The 17,989-nt window shown below is 38.0% G+C and overlaps 1 protein-coding gene across 5 annotated transcripts in view; it reads right to left on the bottom strand.

The window, feature by feature from the left end:
- ST7L (suppression of tumorigenicity 7 like) overlaps positions 1–17,989 on the bottom strand; it is a 207,135-nt gene that overhangs the window by 133,897 nt on the left and 55,249 nt on the right. For all 5 annotated transcript variants that reach the window (XM_036235249.1, XM_016124312.2, XM_016124315.2 and 2 more), the window contains one exon: positions 15,716–15,855. In XM_036235249.1, the coding sequence (XP_036091142.1) occupies positions 15,716–15,855 (140 nt within the window). The remainder of the gene's footprint in view (positions 1–15,715; positions 15,856–17,989) is intronic.

Below are 17,989 nucleotides of genomic sequence, written 5' to 3'. Positions count from 1 at the left end.
TATACAGTATTGACAGCAGGCTGTAGATCAAGGGGCTTATACAAGGGATTCTGAATATAGCCCCCCTCCCCGCCCCGCTCTTCCCAAGTTCCTTCCCAACGTCCCCTGGGGTCCTCACATGTTTGTGGAGCAGCTTCACTCTGCACAGGCAGCAGAAGGGAGCCACAGCTCAGGGCCATGGGGGCAGATTTATTTGGATGATAGGACTAATATTTGTGTAACCTGCTGAGACCTGTGTGGGAGAGTTTGGGGTGGTTTTTCTTTCAGTGAGGGGGTTTGCTCCGATTTCACATCCATTAACACAAAACATGAGCGAGTCAGGGCCCTTGTGGTCTGCGGTGAGGGGATTCCTGTGGAGAAACGGGACTGAGTGAGTCAGGCCAGGGGAATGTCTTCCTTACAGAGTGGAGGCCACTGGATAACTGATGAGCCAATGGTGGGATTAAGGAGGGGAAAACGGGAGGGGAAGAGAAGAGCTTCTGACAGCTTGAGCTGGGATTAAGAGGAGGAAAAGCCCTAGGGTAGTGGGAAGGTAAGAGGGTCATAGTCTGAACTCAAGGACAGAGTTGAATGAATTTACAAAAGGGTGCTATCTTGTTTGCCTTAGGTCCCAGTTAGCCCCTGCTCTCACAAGAATATCCAGGTGACCATGTAAATGATAGGCCTTCTACGGGAAATCAACCCAAGTTAAATCTACCTGTGCTCTATTATCTATTCTTTTCAATTCTTACCCTGTGGAAGGAAGTGAGCCTCTTCTGGCATCTCATACTACTCCGTGCTTTCCCTTGAGCTCTAAATTCTAATTCACAAAGACCCAAGTTTTACATTTTCCTATAAATGGTTAAGAGCAAGCTGTTCAGAGAGTGAGAAGTTTGAAAAGAGAGGTGAATAGGGAGAGAAAAGAGGTCCATGTAAGCCGCACTACAGGAGCTATGTGGCCCCAAGAAGGAACGATGGCCAGTTTTTCCTCGTATTCCTTAGCTTGCCTCTGCATTCCGAATGGCTTTAGACAACTGGCGTCCATTCTGCGCTATACAAACAAACTAATTTATTTGGAACAAGCAGCAAAATGAGAACTTTATTTGGTGTAATCGGGGCTCCATTTGGTTCTGCTGCTACTCACTCCTGACCCTACCCTCCCCCTCCACTAGTAGAGCTCTACCCCTCAGATCAGCAGTCTCTCAGCCCCTCTCCTCTCTTCTGGTCCTTCCTATTGGTGCTCATTTCTTTTAACTTTTAATATTTAGGTATAATACAGGCAGAAAGTGCTACTTGGATACAAAGTTAACATAAAAAACATTATCTTTCTCCTTTAAAGATCTCAGAATCTTTTGGAGAAGGCACATGACTCGAGTACCTCAGCTGCACGGCCTGTAGCCAGTTTCTCTTACCTAAAAGTAAGGATGCCAGCCTTAACCTCACCCTGCAGATAAAAGCCAACTTGTATTATTACTAGCCTTGAATAATAGCGCTAATCAGGGACTTCAGATTATTTAAAAGAATCAAACATTGCCTGGCCCTGAGGGTCTGTTTGCAAAAGTTTTTTAGGTCTGACTCATGACCACTCACTGCCTAATTTCTCTTCCTCCCTGTTGCAGAGAGTAATTTCTTCTCCTTACTCTCACCTCCCTCAGCAAGAACACGAACCACTAAGTCATTGCCAAATTCGCAAACCCACTCATCAGGACATTGGCTTAATATAAGAGAGATAATTAGAATTTTTTTCCCCTCAGCCTTTCTGAGGTTTTTATTTAAATGCCCTCAGTGGTCATAGGGCAGAAGCCCAAGGGAGGACGCCAGGGAGAGTATGTTTCTCATCCCTGGGAGGCCGTCAGCCTCTGCTCCTGCAGCCAAATTACAGCACCAGAGAACAATGTGATGCATTCCTCTGCAGGTCGGTGGGACCCTGGGCGCCTGGGCCTGTGGAGAGAGGTGCCAGACACAGAGCTCTCCGTAAGCAATCCTGCAGAGCCGCCCCCTGGGTGCAGAAATGAAATACGAGAGAGCTTCACATTACACAGAGACCTGTAGCTCACACCTAGTTATTGATAGCCTTGGTGGAGGCCTCTGCCCCCACCCTCCACTTAGGAACTGCCTGCTACTACGGGGGTTGGGCATCTTTTAAGCAATGTTGGAAAACATGAGAAGCTTCCTTTTCACTCTGCCCTCCCTGTCAACCTGAACACAACTGTGAGAATGTACACACACATGAGATGCACATATACATAGCATGTACATATGGACATATACATAGCATCTCTCAGGTTGTACAGGAGTTCTAGTCAGCTTCCCTCTCCCCAACAATAAAAAAAAGCAACTAGATTTCAATCAAATCTGTCAAAAATCATACCAACAACAGGGGTTTCGCTATAACCAATGAATAGTAAAAAGTTGGATTATCAACATGCAAGCAGCTCTTTGGTTTGGGGACTAGTTCTCCCCTGGAGCCGGGGGGGGGGGGGGTAGCAGGAGAAGGAAACAGAAATCAACAGTGGACAATTAGCACCCAAGCAGAGGGGCTGAGACAACTTCTCACAGCTGGTTCATCCTGGACATAGTACAATTCGTGCCCTATGTGCTGTGGGTGATAGGGCAGTCTCCTGCAACTACACCAACCAAGCTTTCTATTCACAACCTGTTGTTTTTAACTCTTGTTAGTTTAGAAAGCAAGACAGCTTTGGGTTCCAGAGATGATCTCCATGAGAGAGAAGTACTGGAGAGGAGCAAGCAGTGGTTTTACTAGAGTAAATATGACATAATTACTGCACTGAACTGAACTTTCCCAGAAAATGTTATTCTCTCTGGGTGACTGGCAGGTTTCAGGCAATAGCCAGGAGGGTGTTAGTAATATCCCATCTTTGACCTCAAAGGGATAGAAGAGAAGGAGAGTTTATAAGCAGTTTTCTAGTTCCATGGCTTAAATGATCTCTGATCATTCTTCATTTACTTAAGATGTTTTAGTCATCCTGGATTTGAGAAAGCAAGGTATGCATTCTCCTTTTGGCCCCCTAACTCTGAACTATCCTGATTTAAACTTGCCTTTGCTCACTTCCATTCTGCCTATGGGTCTATGAATAAAAGAGCTGGACAGGGGAGTTCCCTTTCTTTAAAAGGAACCAAAATCTGGTGACTTTATTTCAATATCACCAGGCCTGACCAAATAGGAAGGCTACATTAATTGAATAAAAAAGGAATATGGTTTAGTCAACAGCTGTCCTGTTTGACTACTTTCAATGTAGGGCTTCTCCAAGAATAACTGTGATACTCATATAAAGCTTTTTTATGTACAAAATGTTTTAGCATATACGCAATTCTCACACCAACCCTGTGAGGTAGGAATTACACTCACTATATACAGGTGCTGTTCAGAGAGGCTCAGTGATTTGTCTAAGGTCACTTGGATTTTTTTTTTTTTTTTTTTTACACATACATAAGGTTACGTGGATATTGAGTGGCTCAGCCAGAATGCAAACCTAGGGCTTCTGACTTCAAACCCTGTGTGCTCCTTAAAGACTGAGAATGCCTAGGACTGGAAGTGCCAGAGTCTCAGCACCTTCAAAACAGAAATTGATACAAAATATTCTAGGAGGGTACATCTGAGCAGAATTTACAAAAGGAACAGCCTAGGCCTTCCCTAAGCCCATCAATAAATCCCCTTTTGCCATTTCTGTCGCAATTATCACCATTACCCAAATGATCACTATACTAAGTAATCTACATTTAAACAACTCTGGCTCTTAGTTCTATTCCTTTTTTCTTCTTCAGATTAATACTTAAAATTTTGTTTTAGTTTTATCTAATCCTTTTAAAGTGATGCTAAATGTGTAGACAGAGCAGAAGTAGTCATAAGAAGCTATGGGAGGAAGTAATTAAGGCTTTGGGCTTTTAAAGTATATATTAGAATTTCCTTTGAGGCTTCATTCTTTTTAAAAATGCTGTCAATCCCTAGGCTAGGAAAGCAAGAGCAGGGAATGAGAGTGCTAAAAAACCATCCGTCCTATCCCAGGCCAGATGCCTCCTTGCGGCCTAGTAAAAGTCTTGGGAACTCTAGCTAAGACAGGCAATTTATCTCCACCAAGGCAAAAAATATCTACCCTGCAGAGAAACCCCTGCAAGATGAAGCAGACAACAGATTTTCACTTGATCAAAAACTTTTGCTGTGCCCAACCCCTCCTCCCATCCTCATTCAAAATCTGGATTTCCATTTAGGTCCAAGACAGTGAGACAAAGCAGTTCCGAGAGATGCTGTGTGCAAGGGGAACCCCGTTCAACCCTGGAATGCATTCTGTTAGAGACAGTATAAGCCCTCACAGATCCTACCTATTCCACTCCTGTACCCCGACTGTGAAGGCAGGAGGGAAATCTGCAGGAACACAATGTTCATCAATCATAGACCTGGGATGCTATAGTTTCCTGCCCTGGGCCCCCACAGGAGCTAAGGGAAGAACACCTCATGAAAACAGTCTACCTATAGGAGGATTTCTCGCAGAACAAACTTTACTTTTTGGTCCATCGATCTTGGCTCTCGCTGCTCTCCCTGCTTCCCACCCCCACTGCCTCCGCATGTGGGCTCAGAAGTCATCATCTAAAGAATTCCACTGCTCACCTCCTGCATAGCAGCACAGCCCCATGAGGCCGCACACCAGATGGAGGGGATAAAAGTACGAGGTCATGGCTTCTAGCAAGAGGCTTTTTCTTAAACTAACCCTGACTCCTAGAAAAGAGGCAGAGCAGGAGAGTGTCGGGTGAGCTGCTGACGACAGCAGCTTCATAGGTCTTGTGTAAAAAGGAAGAAAAAAGCTAACTTGGCTTTCAGTGGAAATTTCTCTGCTCCCATCTCCAGACCTACTCCTGGTCTCACATCTACTTCCTGAAGGTATCTGAGGAGAATGCAGAGAATGTCAAACCAAAGGGTTAAATCTTTCCCAACTGAAGGGATCTCTTCAGCAGGCTGCCATACACATGCTGAGGTAGAGGCCAAGCCCTGAACACATGCCCTGTTTCTTCAGGAATGTAACTATGAAATAAATGGAAAGGGTATGGAAAGTGGACTAGAACTCAAGGGAAATTGAAAAGGTTGCCAGTAGGCCTTCAAAATATTTGTGTATAATAAAGATAAGGGGAAAGAGGAGAAGCATCATTCCTAGAATCATGCTGTCGGGTGACTATATAAAAGCAATAATTACAAAGAAACAAAACAGTTTAAGTAATGGACTGAGAAGTCTCAAAATAAAGGAATCAGGTGAATAAGATTCATCTACAAGAGGTGGCTTTTGAATTATATTTTTAAAAGATAAGGTTTGGACAGGCTGAGGACATTCGGAGGAAGGCATTCTAAATAGAAGGAACCAGTTTATGCTGAAACTTAGAAGAATGTGCAAGCAATATATAAGGAATTTCAAGCAAGTACATATTATATACATTGGGGAATATAGAGAAATTAGAATGCTGAGGTCAGGGCTTAAATAATGTGAGGTGACTGACTGCATGTGCCTAGACTGTCAAATGGTTCAGAGTCCCTTATAGAGCCACACGACATCTCGAGTTATGTCAGTAAACACCAGGACACCTATGGGAAGGCACAGATGAGTCCATTTGTTACACATACAGGGACTAAGCGAGAGCTAGAAAAAACAAGAGAAAGATAGAGAGAGGGAGGGAGAGCGAGCACCCACACACGCGCTACACTGTAATGCTCGACAAAATGTGAGGTATCATTAATTACGGTTCCCTGTCATTTTGATTCTGGGCTAAATAAGAGATCAAATACCCTATCCAGAACTGTGATGCATTAATGTAGGCTTACAGGCCCAGAACCTAGCTTAAATCAAGCCAAAGTCTTAAGAAATGAGAATATAAAAAAAGGGAATCATTTAAAATAGAAAATGCATGCTTCTTTCACTCACTGCTAACCTTAAATCTGACATTCCCCCTATACTCCATTTGGCATACTAGGCTTCTGTGGCTAGCAGAGGCATCATACCTGAGGCCATAGTGAATAGGAGAGCTTTGCAAAGCCCGTTCACTAATAAGTCAAAAGATAGTTGTTGAGCACTATAGGCTGCTAGAGCAGCAGCCAAAGACAAGAGACACGTTCTAATTTCATGACTTTCAATTAGGTCCCTGGCTTCTTGTATTCGTTGAAGCTACAACAAAGATATTTATCAGGCTCCTGCCATACTTCCTAAGTGAACTGCCCTGGCCTCTGAGGACAAACCACAAGGGCAACCCTGTTCTTCCACAGCACTTACCTGTTGTCACTTTCAAAAGAGAATATTGGAATATATATATTTTTACATTTACGAACATTAAATAAGCCAAAAGGTCAACAGTATTCTAAGTTTCTGCTTTACTTCACTGGCACAATTTGGTGTTGGAAGAGAGGCAGCCACTTAACAGTGACAGCATTTGTTAGTATCATCTTAGTTGTTTCCTCCTTTCCAAAGCAGTTTAGAGAAGGTGATTTCTGAAATCCTTCACAATGGAAAAGCTCAAGGGTTTACATTCAACTGTGACACAACTATGAATTCATTAAGAAGCATGTTTCAGGTTGCACTATAATTTCCCTATGTAACACAAACCCATGGAATCTGACACAAGCTGATTGCTCATGCTAGTTATTTTATTTACATTTCTGAATGGAAAAGATTTCAATACTCATAAAATATATCACTGGCTTATTATTTTTCATCTATTCTCCCAGAACAGCTATTATAAAATAGGCATAGAGACAGAAGTCTCAACTTGTATGACTGGTTAAGAAAGCAACCAGGGAAAAGTTATTGCTCAAAAGCAATTTTTAAAAAATTCAATAAGGAGCTTGAGGCCAAACAAGAGATACAGTTACTCTCAATGCTGTCTAAAAGATAAAAGTTTTTTTAAAAAGTTAAGTAACTGTGTTCGTTATCTTTGTCCAAGTCCTATATGAGAACGGGGTAGCTTCCTAGGAACACAGGGGCCCAGGGTTTACTTAAGTCTTTCTCTAGAAATCTAATGTTAGCAGACACCATTTAGTATAAATGGTAACGTGGGTGAAAGGATGAGAGTGGGCTCCTTGCAACCCAGAAGTATGAACGTACCTTTATGGACGGTTCCCCCTGTAAAAAGGTAGAATTGTCCAGGATACAGAAATGATCAGCAAAATTCAGTTTGGAATAAGGAGGAAGGAGCCTTATTTTAGTGCCTTAACCCAATAAACCTTTCATTGTTTCGTTTTGTTTTGTTTTTTAATTAACATGCTACGTGCCTGTTCTCAGAATCAGTGGCTACAAAATGCAGCTTTGACATTAACAGTGGGCTCTGGGAAGTTCTGAGTGGCTCTTTCTCAATCCTTCTCACATGTCCACAGAGCCAAGTAATTTTAGTCCTAACACTTGCTATCCTGTTCTGCTTCACAATGACATCACATTGTTTCATTTTCTAAACAAGGATGGCCTTGGCCCTTATTAATCTGTCATTATTAGGAATGAGAGTATATAAAAGAAATTTAAAATGTATTAAAGGCTTTTGTCTTATGGCAGCTACTATGTAAATCTGAGGAGAGACATTTCTTACTTACATTTTAAATTATGGAGTGCTTCGTTTTTTGATAAATTCTAAACTTCAGATAAATATAACAAATACTACCGATTACAAAAATATAAACTTTGCCATTTAGGTATAAAAACAAACGTCCTCCATGTCTCACTTGAAAAAGAAACAAATAGAGACCTCTTTCTATTTTCTCCTGATTGACTGAAAGGAATCCTACCAAATAAATTCTTCTAAAAGAAAAAGTCTTCTATGAGTCTAGATTGACTTTTTGGGTCACTAAATCTTGAGACACATGTGAAAATAACTCATCAGTCACTTCTAGTCAAATGAATACACATGCGAGGATGTAGTAAACGATTCTTGTGGCAATCGCCTCTGTCTTATACCAATACATCTTTTGCCTGCCTCAAACACCCTGCCCAATAATTATCTGTTCATTGAATGAATAAGTGAACAAATTCATTAGTATTAACATCTTAATACAATGAATTCAAGTGTCAAAAACTTATGTTACAGAATAATCATTACAATATTATAGTATGTTATAAAACAGTAAGTAACATATTTTTCAATGCTGAGGCTCTTTAAAGACTAAACTTTGAAAATAAATTAAGATAAGCTCTATTGGAATCCTTCCATTCAATAGCGAATACTGAAAGAAGAATCATTTTAGGGTACCCAGGACTCGGAACTGCATGTTCTAGTGCAGTTTTTTTTTTTTTTTTTAAGGCGGTATTACAATAGCTAAAATACACCAAGAGCAAATTAATAAGAAAAGTCTACACAGCTAGGGCTTAGCTGAATTAGAATCCCTGGGCTCCCAATAAGGGCTAAATCCCAAAGGGATCACAGTTGAGTAAATAAAAAATCGAGCTGAATTTTATCAGAGGGCAAAGTTTCAACTTTGAGTACCCCAGCAACCCAGGATGAATTATGTATAAGATTAGTAAAGTGCCTTCATCCACACCCCAGCCAGAGAACATTCTTCTATCTCACTGTGACTAAAGGAAAAACAGCAATGCACTTGCCTGCCAAGAATAGTTGTGGCTATACTCTAGATAGGAGTCTAACAACACTGAGGGATTAAAATTTAATTGTAAAGCTGCTGCTACCTGGGAGTAAAAGCTGGAACTCTGGCTTCAGAAATAAATTGGGACTCCAGCATACTGAATAGATGAAAACAAGAGCTGGCATGTTACTAAGAGTGTGAGAATCAGCCCCATCTTAAATTCTTTCCCAAATTGCTTCTTTTTCTGTACATCACATTGGTAACATGCAAGAATGCTCAAGGGAATATAGCCCTTTTCTACACTTTGAACGGTACATATACATTTCATTTCCAGAATGCTTGAAATTACAGGATGAAGTGAGAGGGTGATTCTATAATGTGAATTTCTCTGAATATCGGTTCTCTTAATTTTGTTGAGCATCATCTGAAGCCAAAATAATTTCTTTCCTTAAAGGTGATTGTCAAAAGGAATCTAAGGAAATCTTAATGTTGTTACAGAACTAAGAGAGATAACTTATTTTTTTCCTCAAATTCAGATACGCCATCAATATCAATCCTTTATTGAGGCCTCCTCTACCTTAAGGAAGACACTCAAGTTTCCTACCTATTGGTACAACTACTAGACGTACCTCTGCTACCTAAAATTCCCACTTTAGCAAAATAAAACAAAACAAAAAACCCAAGTTATATCTTAGACTAAAAGTTTATTCTGTTCAGTTAAACTTCCCCCCCATAATCCTTCACTAACCCTTTAATTTAGAAAAAAAATGATGTTGAAACATATGATAGATATATATTCATATTTTATATTAAAACTTTTTTTTTACCATTTCAGAGTCAATCAAATCCCCTTTGAATTATTATAAACCAGTGCCTACTGTTTCTTCAGTTATTACTGTATATTTTAGACAGAGAGGCTGAAGTTCTTTATACAGTTGTATGAGTGTGTGACATAAATGATCAAACGGTGTTCTTTCTTAAGTGGCTTACTAGCAAAAACAAGAATGAAATTAGAGGGAACCAGACTGAAAGACAGAAAAGCAAATGTGCATTCTTTATTTTAAAGCATCCTAGTTCATCAAATAGGCTTATACCGTGAAGAGTTCTCCGAGCAGCTTATTGTCTCCTTGTGCCTGTGCCTTTGCAGCGAGCATTTCCGCACCCGAAGTGCCCTTTCTCCTTTCTGACAACCTGCATCAGCCTCTTCACTCAAAATTCTTCTTTAAATTAATTTCCTATTAGGAAGACTTCTCTACAAAACTACTTTCCTATCACTACTGCATCTTTCTATATCTCCTCAGTTTACTGTATGTGGTTTGAAATTTATTCTTTGGTACTTGCTTTGGTGTTAAGCTGTGAAGTAACATATTATTGAAACTGAGCATATATATCATGGCTAAAGGGCTTTCTATTGTGTGATTTCAAGTAAGTGACCTAACTTTAATAACTCAAACTTTCCCATCTATAACATTGGAAGATCGCAATTTGCCATCCATTGTCTCTGGTAAGAATAAATAAGAGTATAAGTATAAACTCTTAATAAAAAGATAACTGAAGTACAAATTATTCTTGGGTTAGAATTATATTAGGTAGTCATACTAATTTAGTTCTTTTGAACGTTAGAACTTTGAGTGGTGGGGAAAGGAGCTAAATTACACTCAAGAACAAAGCCAAAAACTTTTCCTCAAGATTATAATTTTCTTCTGTATCCCATTATTCTCTCTAGTTAGAGGACTATGCTGAGTCAGCAAAAAAAAATGAAGTTTGTTTGTTTGTTTTTTTTTTCCCTAAAACAAAAATCCATAAGTTTCCTAATGTGATTCTAATATCACTAGTGTAATGAGTTTGGAACTGAGTGATTTACATCAGTATCTAGGCACAGCTCTTCTAAAAATTGCTATGCAGCCCACTTGCCCCACATGCTAATGATTAAGCAATAAATATATTAGTAGCAGTTACTGACAGGATCACCTAAACTTTGGCACTGAGACTTCTACTCGGAGGGGAAAAGATGATTAAATATACTGTCAAATAAATTCAGGGAGAGATTTTGTGAACTTCATACTTCACAGACACAAGTTAATATGGAAAGAGAGTGCTTTCCACAAACTTCAAAACTGAATTAATCCCTGGAGACATGTATTAAAAAGTACATATCTTTTCTTCTTTTTTTTTTCCCCCTTTGAAAAGAAGAGTCCAGTACTTAGAAAAATTGGATAAAGAAGAATATTAGTGATTTCACAAGTATCTGTCTGATATTCTTTGAAGGAGAACAATGAGGATGAAGCTTGAGGAACCCTTACGGAAAACAGAGAACATCTTTTCTCTTGCTACAAATATCTCAGTTAATAAATAAAATCAAAAGTGGAATATGCCAGACTGCTCAAATAAAGACTGCCAACAGCACTAATAACAGAACAAAAAAGTAAACATTTGAAAATTTTGACCTGTCAGACAATAGGCTCATTTTATTATCAGGACAGTCTCTGGATAATACCTCAGATGTATTGCTGTGGAAATGGCATGGTTACAGAATAACATTTCACAGGAATATAAGCATATGATTCAAATACTTAAAAAAAAAAACTCTATCAGTTTTTATTAACTAAAGAAGTCTCACAGCTTTGAAAAATAGTCTATTTTCAAACAAAGTGAAGAAATTTATTTTAACTGTCAATTTAATTTCCACTTTGGCCCTATATATCAAAGAGAAATACAACTATCAGGTTTTTAGTATTAATAAATCAAGTTGGATGGAGAATATAAATAAAAATCTTTCACCTATGAACAGATTAGGAACCTTTAAAAATGGTATTTATTTTTTCTATTGGTATATATCAACATATAGTTATAATTTTCTACAAATTCCCCTAGTCGTGAGGACAATCTTTGCCCTGGAAAAATGATGGGAACAGCGGACAAATCTCAAAAATTTTGATCAATATTCAGTAAAAGACATTTGTTATTTATATCTGCTTATTATTTTTTTAAATGTAATTTGGGTAGAAAAATGTTAATTACTTTTGGGCAGGGGCTAAAGACATCCTAGTGAGACATTCTGGAGAGAGGTCTTTCATTAGTATAACATCTGACCTTCTATATCTTTGGAAATCATGCAACTTGGCTCATGTAGTCCTTAAAGAATTAATCAAGCAGATTGTTAGGCCCCAGTTACACTGGAGCCAGCCAATTATGAGTTGCTCAGAAATTCATCACTGGCGTGTCCAACCACATTTTCCCACATAAAGATTAGTGGAAACATGTGGAAATAGGGTCCACCCCAGCACAGCTACAATATGTGGTCAGTGAAACAAATTTTAACAAAGTTTTGTCTTAGTGAAACAATTTATTTGGGAATCTTTTTGATTCCTGTCTTTACCCATAACACCTTTTCTGCCAACATTTCAAAGGCTGCCATATTTAGTTAAAACCTAACTAGGGTTATTTTTAAATATTGAAACACACTTCTGAATTCAAAGCACTAAAATCACATGCCACAAGCTTGAATTCATCAGTAAGTTAGTGAAATCCCCAAAGACCAACACCAGTCTTCACTATTGTGATAACACCCACCCAAAGCTTACTAAGAAGAAAGCTTTTCTTGCAAGAGAGAAATGAAAGGGCCCAGAGCAGATGAAGACCGGTTCTCTGAGGGCAGTGCTGCTCTTAAATAAAGAAGCTCCTTTCAGATAAGCAGAATCGGATTCCAGTTCATTTGGTTTGCTGGCTACCCTTACTTTGAACCCTCATATTTAACCCAGCAGGCTTCAAAGCAGGTGAGAAAATGACCCACCACTTAAAAGCAATTTTTCCTTTTTCAGGAATTCTGGCCTTGGAGAATATCAGCTCTAATATCAGCACATTCCACATCTCCAAGGATTTATGCAATTTTTTTTTTCATTGCTCTATGTCTAATGTCAGACTCAGTTTTCATCTAAGCCAGGAGAAAAATCAGAAAAAAAAAGTCCTAACTTGCTGGAAATGAAGTTTTATTCCACATAGCTTTACACCGTACAAAAGAAGGGGGACTAAAACCACTCACCATTCTAGTTCATTCCCTTCCATTTATCAGAATCTGATGTACGCTGAACATTTTAAAAAAATCATTAACCCTTACTGCATTCCTCCACAAAATGCAATTCTTGCTAACAAATGCATTTTAAAAAATTCAAATTGGATTTACTCTAGGATGTGAGCTAATACAAAAAGATATTAGATAAAGAGATAATAACAATGGAAGAAATTTAGCAAATTTTCTTAATTTTTTTGCCTTACTAAATAGAAGAACAAGTATGTTCCAAAGAAAATTCTTACTGAATTCTACTGTATTTGACCATCAAATATCTGACTTAATTGAAAATCCTAACAGAGGCAGTTTAAAAACTTACCAATAGGTTCTGTGCTACAAGGCAGTTTGCCAGTGCCTAGAATTTTAAACATTTCTCCGCTTTCTGTGGTCTACATATACGTAATGTACCAGAAATACAGTACCAATAATATTGTTTAAATGACACCAACCACCATTTACACCACATGTCTACGGGAAATGCGTTTTGAGTTTACTTTTAGGACATAGCTCCTCCACATGTGAGGGGAGTAGGGCTTCCCACAGAGCCGCACGTTGGTGTTGATAACAATGACAGTGGCAACAACAGCAACACTCAACTAGTTTTTACTACAGGCAGACACAGCTCTAAACACTTGACATACTTAAACTCATTTAACCGTCACAAAAACCTATGAGGTAGTATTATCGCATTTTATAGAGAGGGGGAGAAAAGGTTAAGTAACATATCCGAGGTTGCATGGCCAATAAGTGTCAGGGCTGGAATTCAAAGCAAAGCAGTCTGGCTCCAGAGCTATGCTCATAACCACTCAGCAATGCTGCCCCTTCTCTACCCTGATAAGGTGGCACCATCCAGGCCTTCTAAATTCCTCTTTTTGGGGGCAGAGTAGAGCAGGGCTTCTCAAGTTTTAATGTGCACAGAGGGTCACCTGGGGATCTTGTTAAAACACAGATTCAGGAGGTCTGGAGTGGTGTCTGAGGTTCTGCAATTCTAACAAGCTCCAGGGTTATCGATGGTTATGCTCATAGTGCATAGACCACACTTTATTAAGTGGTAAAGAAGTAGGATTTACGCCTCTGTTCCTTAGCTGGCTGGCTGGCTGGCTGTTGAGGCATTTATACATATATTTATAAGCTGAAGATTACCCATACCATAATCATTTCCCATTAATTCTTAAATGGAACCTGCCCTTGGAACTGCTGCACACTAAATATTGGTCTGCAGATACTTTCAGTAAATACTTAGCTTTTAGGAACTTAAAACATACATGTAAAGGCCACAGGAACTGGCTATAAAAGTTTGCTGTCAGGCACGTTTTTAACACTATAAAGCACCAACTATACGAATATCAAAAGGTAGTAAATACATGCCTATTTATTGTTCATCAACTAGAATCACAGTAAGTTAATAACTTTTGGTCTAAAAAAGAAGCTTCTACTTTAAAACGTATAATTATTCATTCTCAGCTCTGCTAGAGGAGTGACAAGGCGCTGTGCTTTGTAATCTTAAAGGCTCTTCTGGTGCATCAGTGATCACTTAGGTAAAGGCAGACACTATATTCTTACATCAAAGAATAGAGCAGACAGTGAGTACACTCCACATAAGTTTTAGCCAATAAGTACACTAGTAACAATTGCTACTCATCTATTCCAGATTCTAGATCTTCTATTTCACTCTATTTCACCTCCTTCACACTGCTCTAAGAGAAATCCAAGGACTATCTCTTCCATTGCTTGCATATTTTTTCCAGTTATTAAATGGATGGGATTCCCTTTCTAGACCATTTTTTTCCATGCCAAATTATACAGTAAGGTCATTTCAGTTTGAGATGCACTCACTCCCCAATCAGTACCACTGCAAACAATAGAGTCATGCTATGATCGCTCAGCTTCCTTTTACATCAATCGGATAGTCAGTTTCCAACTCAAATATCAATACTCCCTAAACAATGGAAAGTCATTCTTCTTAAAGTCTGACTGAAAATCAAATGCAGTCTCAGACTCCTAGGCCTGCAGCCAGAGGCAACTTATCACATTATACAACTGACCTTCAGGGAAAAAGGAAACCAGTGCTCTCACTATGGGTGCCAGAAGAAAACCAACTAATTTTTAAGGCACAAAATAAACTGTTTTTTAAGCAGGAAAAGACATTGTGAGGAAACAGTCAGAATGGAGTTAGAATGGAGGCATTCAGAAATTATATTACCAAGTAAGGGCTAGTGTTTCTATAGTTCTCAGTACTCTTCTATTTGGGAATATAAAGAATCAGCATTTCCTTTGGTGTTTGAACTCTTATTGTCTGGTAAAAATGAAAATATGTACAAAAAAGACACTTTTTAAAATGCTTGGAGACTTAAAGAACTTATCTTTAAGTCTTAATTTTACTTTGAGCCAGTGACATTAATTTATAAGTTCATGTAAAAGAGTACACAATCATGGGATAGCCTTTCTAATATCAGTCCTTGTGTATTTCCTGGACGTGGGTCAGGAAATGGGGAAGTAGTTAAAAACTGAAGGGTAAAAATGAAAATAAAAGTCTATATATAGTTCTATCACCCATGGTTGGGATAGGTCTATAAGAACATGCAGATACAATAACAGGGAGAACCTTTGAGTAAAGAAGTACATTGTACACAGGACAAATGCCCTATCTGTCCCATCTTACCTACTTATTCTCCATCTTAGCTGAACTCTTGAATTTAAAGTTCAGCAAATCCTTAAAACTAATGATTTCATTTAAATGGAAAAATCAAAAGTCTTGTTTACAAAATAGGGAATTTTTTTAAGTGCCAAAGAAAATGTATTTAAAAGGGCTGAATTATTCTTTAGCTAGTAATGAGTTCTATGTTTACCACCAAAAATAATCTACACAGACCAACTTTATGTTATGCCATTGTATTCTTCAAACTTTTAAGCAACAAATATATAGTTTGAATCACCAAAACCTTATGTTTGACATATTTATGGCAGCAACTTTACAAATCAATTCCTGTAATTCACTATAACAAATATCTCCTACTGCTCAACTGGTTTAGCACAAACACATCAGAGATGGTTCCTTGTGTGTTTTACAAATACTCTACACAAGTCCTTGAGATCATACTTACAGCTTTAGCAAAAACACCCATGATTTCAGGAAACTGGTGTGTGAGAAGAGCTATCATTGCTGTAGAAGAACACAGTCCTGCTGTGAAATGGATGAAAAAAGGAAGCTCCTTCTTTGGGTAAACAGAAACATGATGAAAGGCTGAAAGGGAGAAAAGGTAGAAACAGATTTTATTTCCAAATACAGTTTAAGCCAGTTTTAATATTTTCAAATGAAATCTATTTTTCAAAACTAAAAAGAAAAAAAAAAACAACAACAAGAAGTCTCTAGCAAAGCAAGGTAGAAGAAAATTATTCATTATTTACTCCAGCATCGACAGCATACCTATATAGCCAGATGACTGTGCTGGGGACCAGAAATAGGATAGCATCATGGGAAAGAACATTAATTGTAAAGTCATGCTGAGGTGGTTTTGAAAAAGAGCTTTGTCACTTACTAGCTGTGTGATCTTGAATAAGTTGCTAAACTCTCTATTAGTTGCTATGGAGTTGTTATGATGAACATTGTAAGCCCTTAATAAATGTGAGTTATAGTTCTTGCTCTTTGGGAGTTCAGAGACAAGTACAGCGACCAAGAGACAGACATGTGATTGAAGATTTCCCAGAACCACCAGTTAATAATTTTACCCAGTTATTCTATATGTGGTATTTCACTGAGCAATGTAAAAATCAAACTAGAACACCAGCACCCTAGGATTAGGAATATAAGTGAAGTTCCTTGTGCTATTTTACCACATTCAAACATTTATTCAGGTATTATTTTTCTAATAATTGTTTATTTCACTACCAATAGTAGTCAAGTATTTATATCTTACTTGAAATGGGAAAACACTTGAATAATAATGCTGAGATGAGCCTATTACAATGTGTGGCATGCAGTAGCTGCTCAATAAATGTCTGTTAAATTGCTAGCTATTCCGGGACTTCATCAGTTCAGGAAGTTGACTGCTCAGAGACAAACCCAAAAATTCCTGATGTAATATCCTGCATAAGTAAGGGATGACTAATTCGGTATTGAATCAAGGTCAGCTCTAAATTTTACTTTTTGAAACATAATGATTCACAGAGAATATTACACCTAAGTTTCTTTCAGTAGCCATGATATTTTTACGTCTTATACTATATTTAGAAGGTATATACCAAAAACCGAACTCATTAAAAATTCAGAAAATTACCAGTCTTGAGTCATATTTAAAGTAAAAGTACATCATCTATGACCATGCCACCCTGAACATGCCCGATCTCATCTGATCTCAGAAGCTAAGCAGTGTTGGCCCTGGTTAGGACTTGGATGGGAGACCACCTAACAATACCAGCTGCTGTATGTGCATAGGCATAAAAGAAAAAAAAAAATTAAAATAAAATAAAAAAGTAGAAGTACATCAAACCTGAATTTTTTAAAAAGTGAGTAACATTAAAACTGTGGACAACACTGTGCTTACTTTCAGCACCCCAACAAACAGTATTCTCTTTTGCCACATCCCTTAGCCATAAGAGGCCAACTTCTTCCAGCAAAGAGAAACCATGGTATTTGCGAAGACTGGGAACAAATACTTACAGGTACCAATGGTTATTATAATTGCTATCAAGTGAGATATAGCAAAATTAATAATGTTAACTAAACTGTAGAACATTTTATGGTTTACAATGTGTTTTAATTTATATTGTTTGATTTTTTTTTCAATAATCCTAAGAGATAGACAATATTATTCTCATTTTATAAAGTAGAAAACTATATAGCTTTAGTAAGATGATTTCCTAATATATGAGATTTTTATACTGTAGGAGAGACCTAATTACTTCTTTTTGGATTGCTTTCTGTAGATTCAATTGTCAGTCAATGTTTAGCTAATACATCAATATAATGGATGACTCGTACAGAAACACTCCCTTGGAAGTCAAGTTCAAATTTCATCACTGGCTTGTAGAGAAAAATTTATCAGGAGGCATAAAAGACAACTAAATAGCAATGTAGACTAAGGGAATAGTTCAAGTCTGAAGTTATGAGGTTCATAAGCAAATTCCAGAATGCTGTAAGTCATATCAAGGTTGAAAGAGAATTAAAAACAAAAAATATTAGGTACTCTTGAGTATAGAACTCCACATTATTAAAAATTTGTTCATTCTAACAGTCATAGACAGAAAAAAATACTCTAAGAACATACAATATAATCAAACAAAATGCCTCCAGCATATCCCTTTTCTCAATCCTCCTGTAATTTACTAATGAGTAGCACCCTAGAAATAATAAAGGCCTGCCAAGAAGCAAACTGTCA

The sequence above is a fragment of the Rousettus aegyptiacus genome, unplaced genomic scaffold (genome assembly GCF_014176215.1).
Source record: "Rousettus aegyptiacus isolate mRouAeg1 unplaced genomic scaffold, mRouAeg1.p scaffold_m13_p_17, whole genome shotgun sequence".
Lineage (NCBI taxonomy): Eukaryota > Metazoa > Chordata > Mammalia > Chiroptera > Pteropodidae > Rousettus > Rousettus aegyptiacus.
The sequence above is the reverse complement of the archived record's forward strand: the minus strand, read 5'-3'. Positions and strand labels throughout refer to the sequence as shown.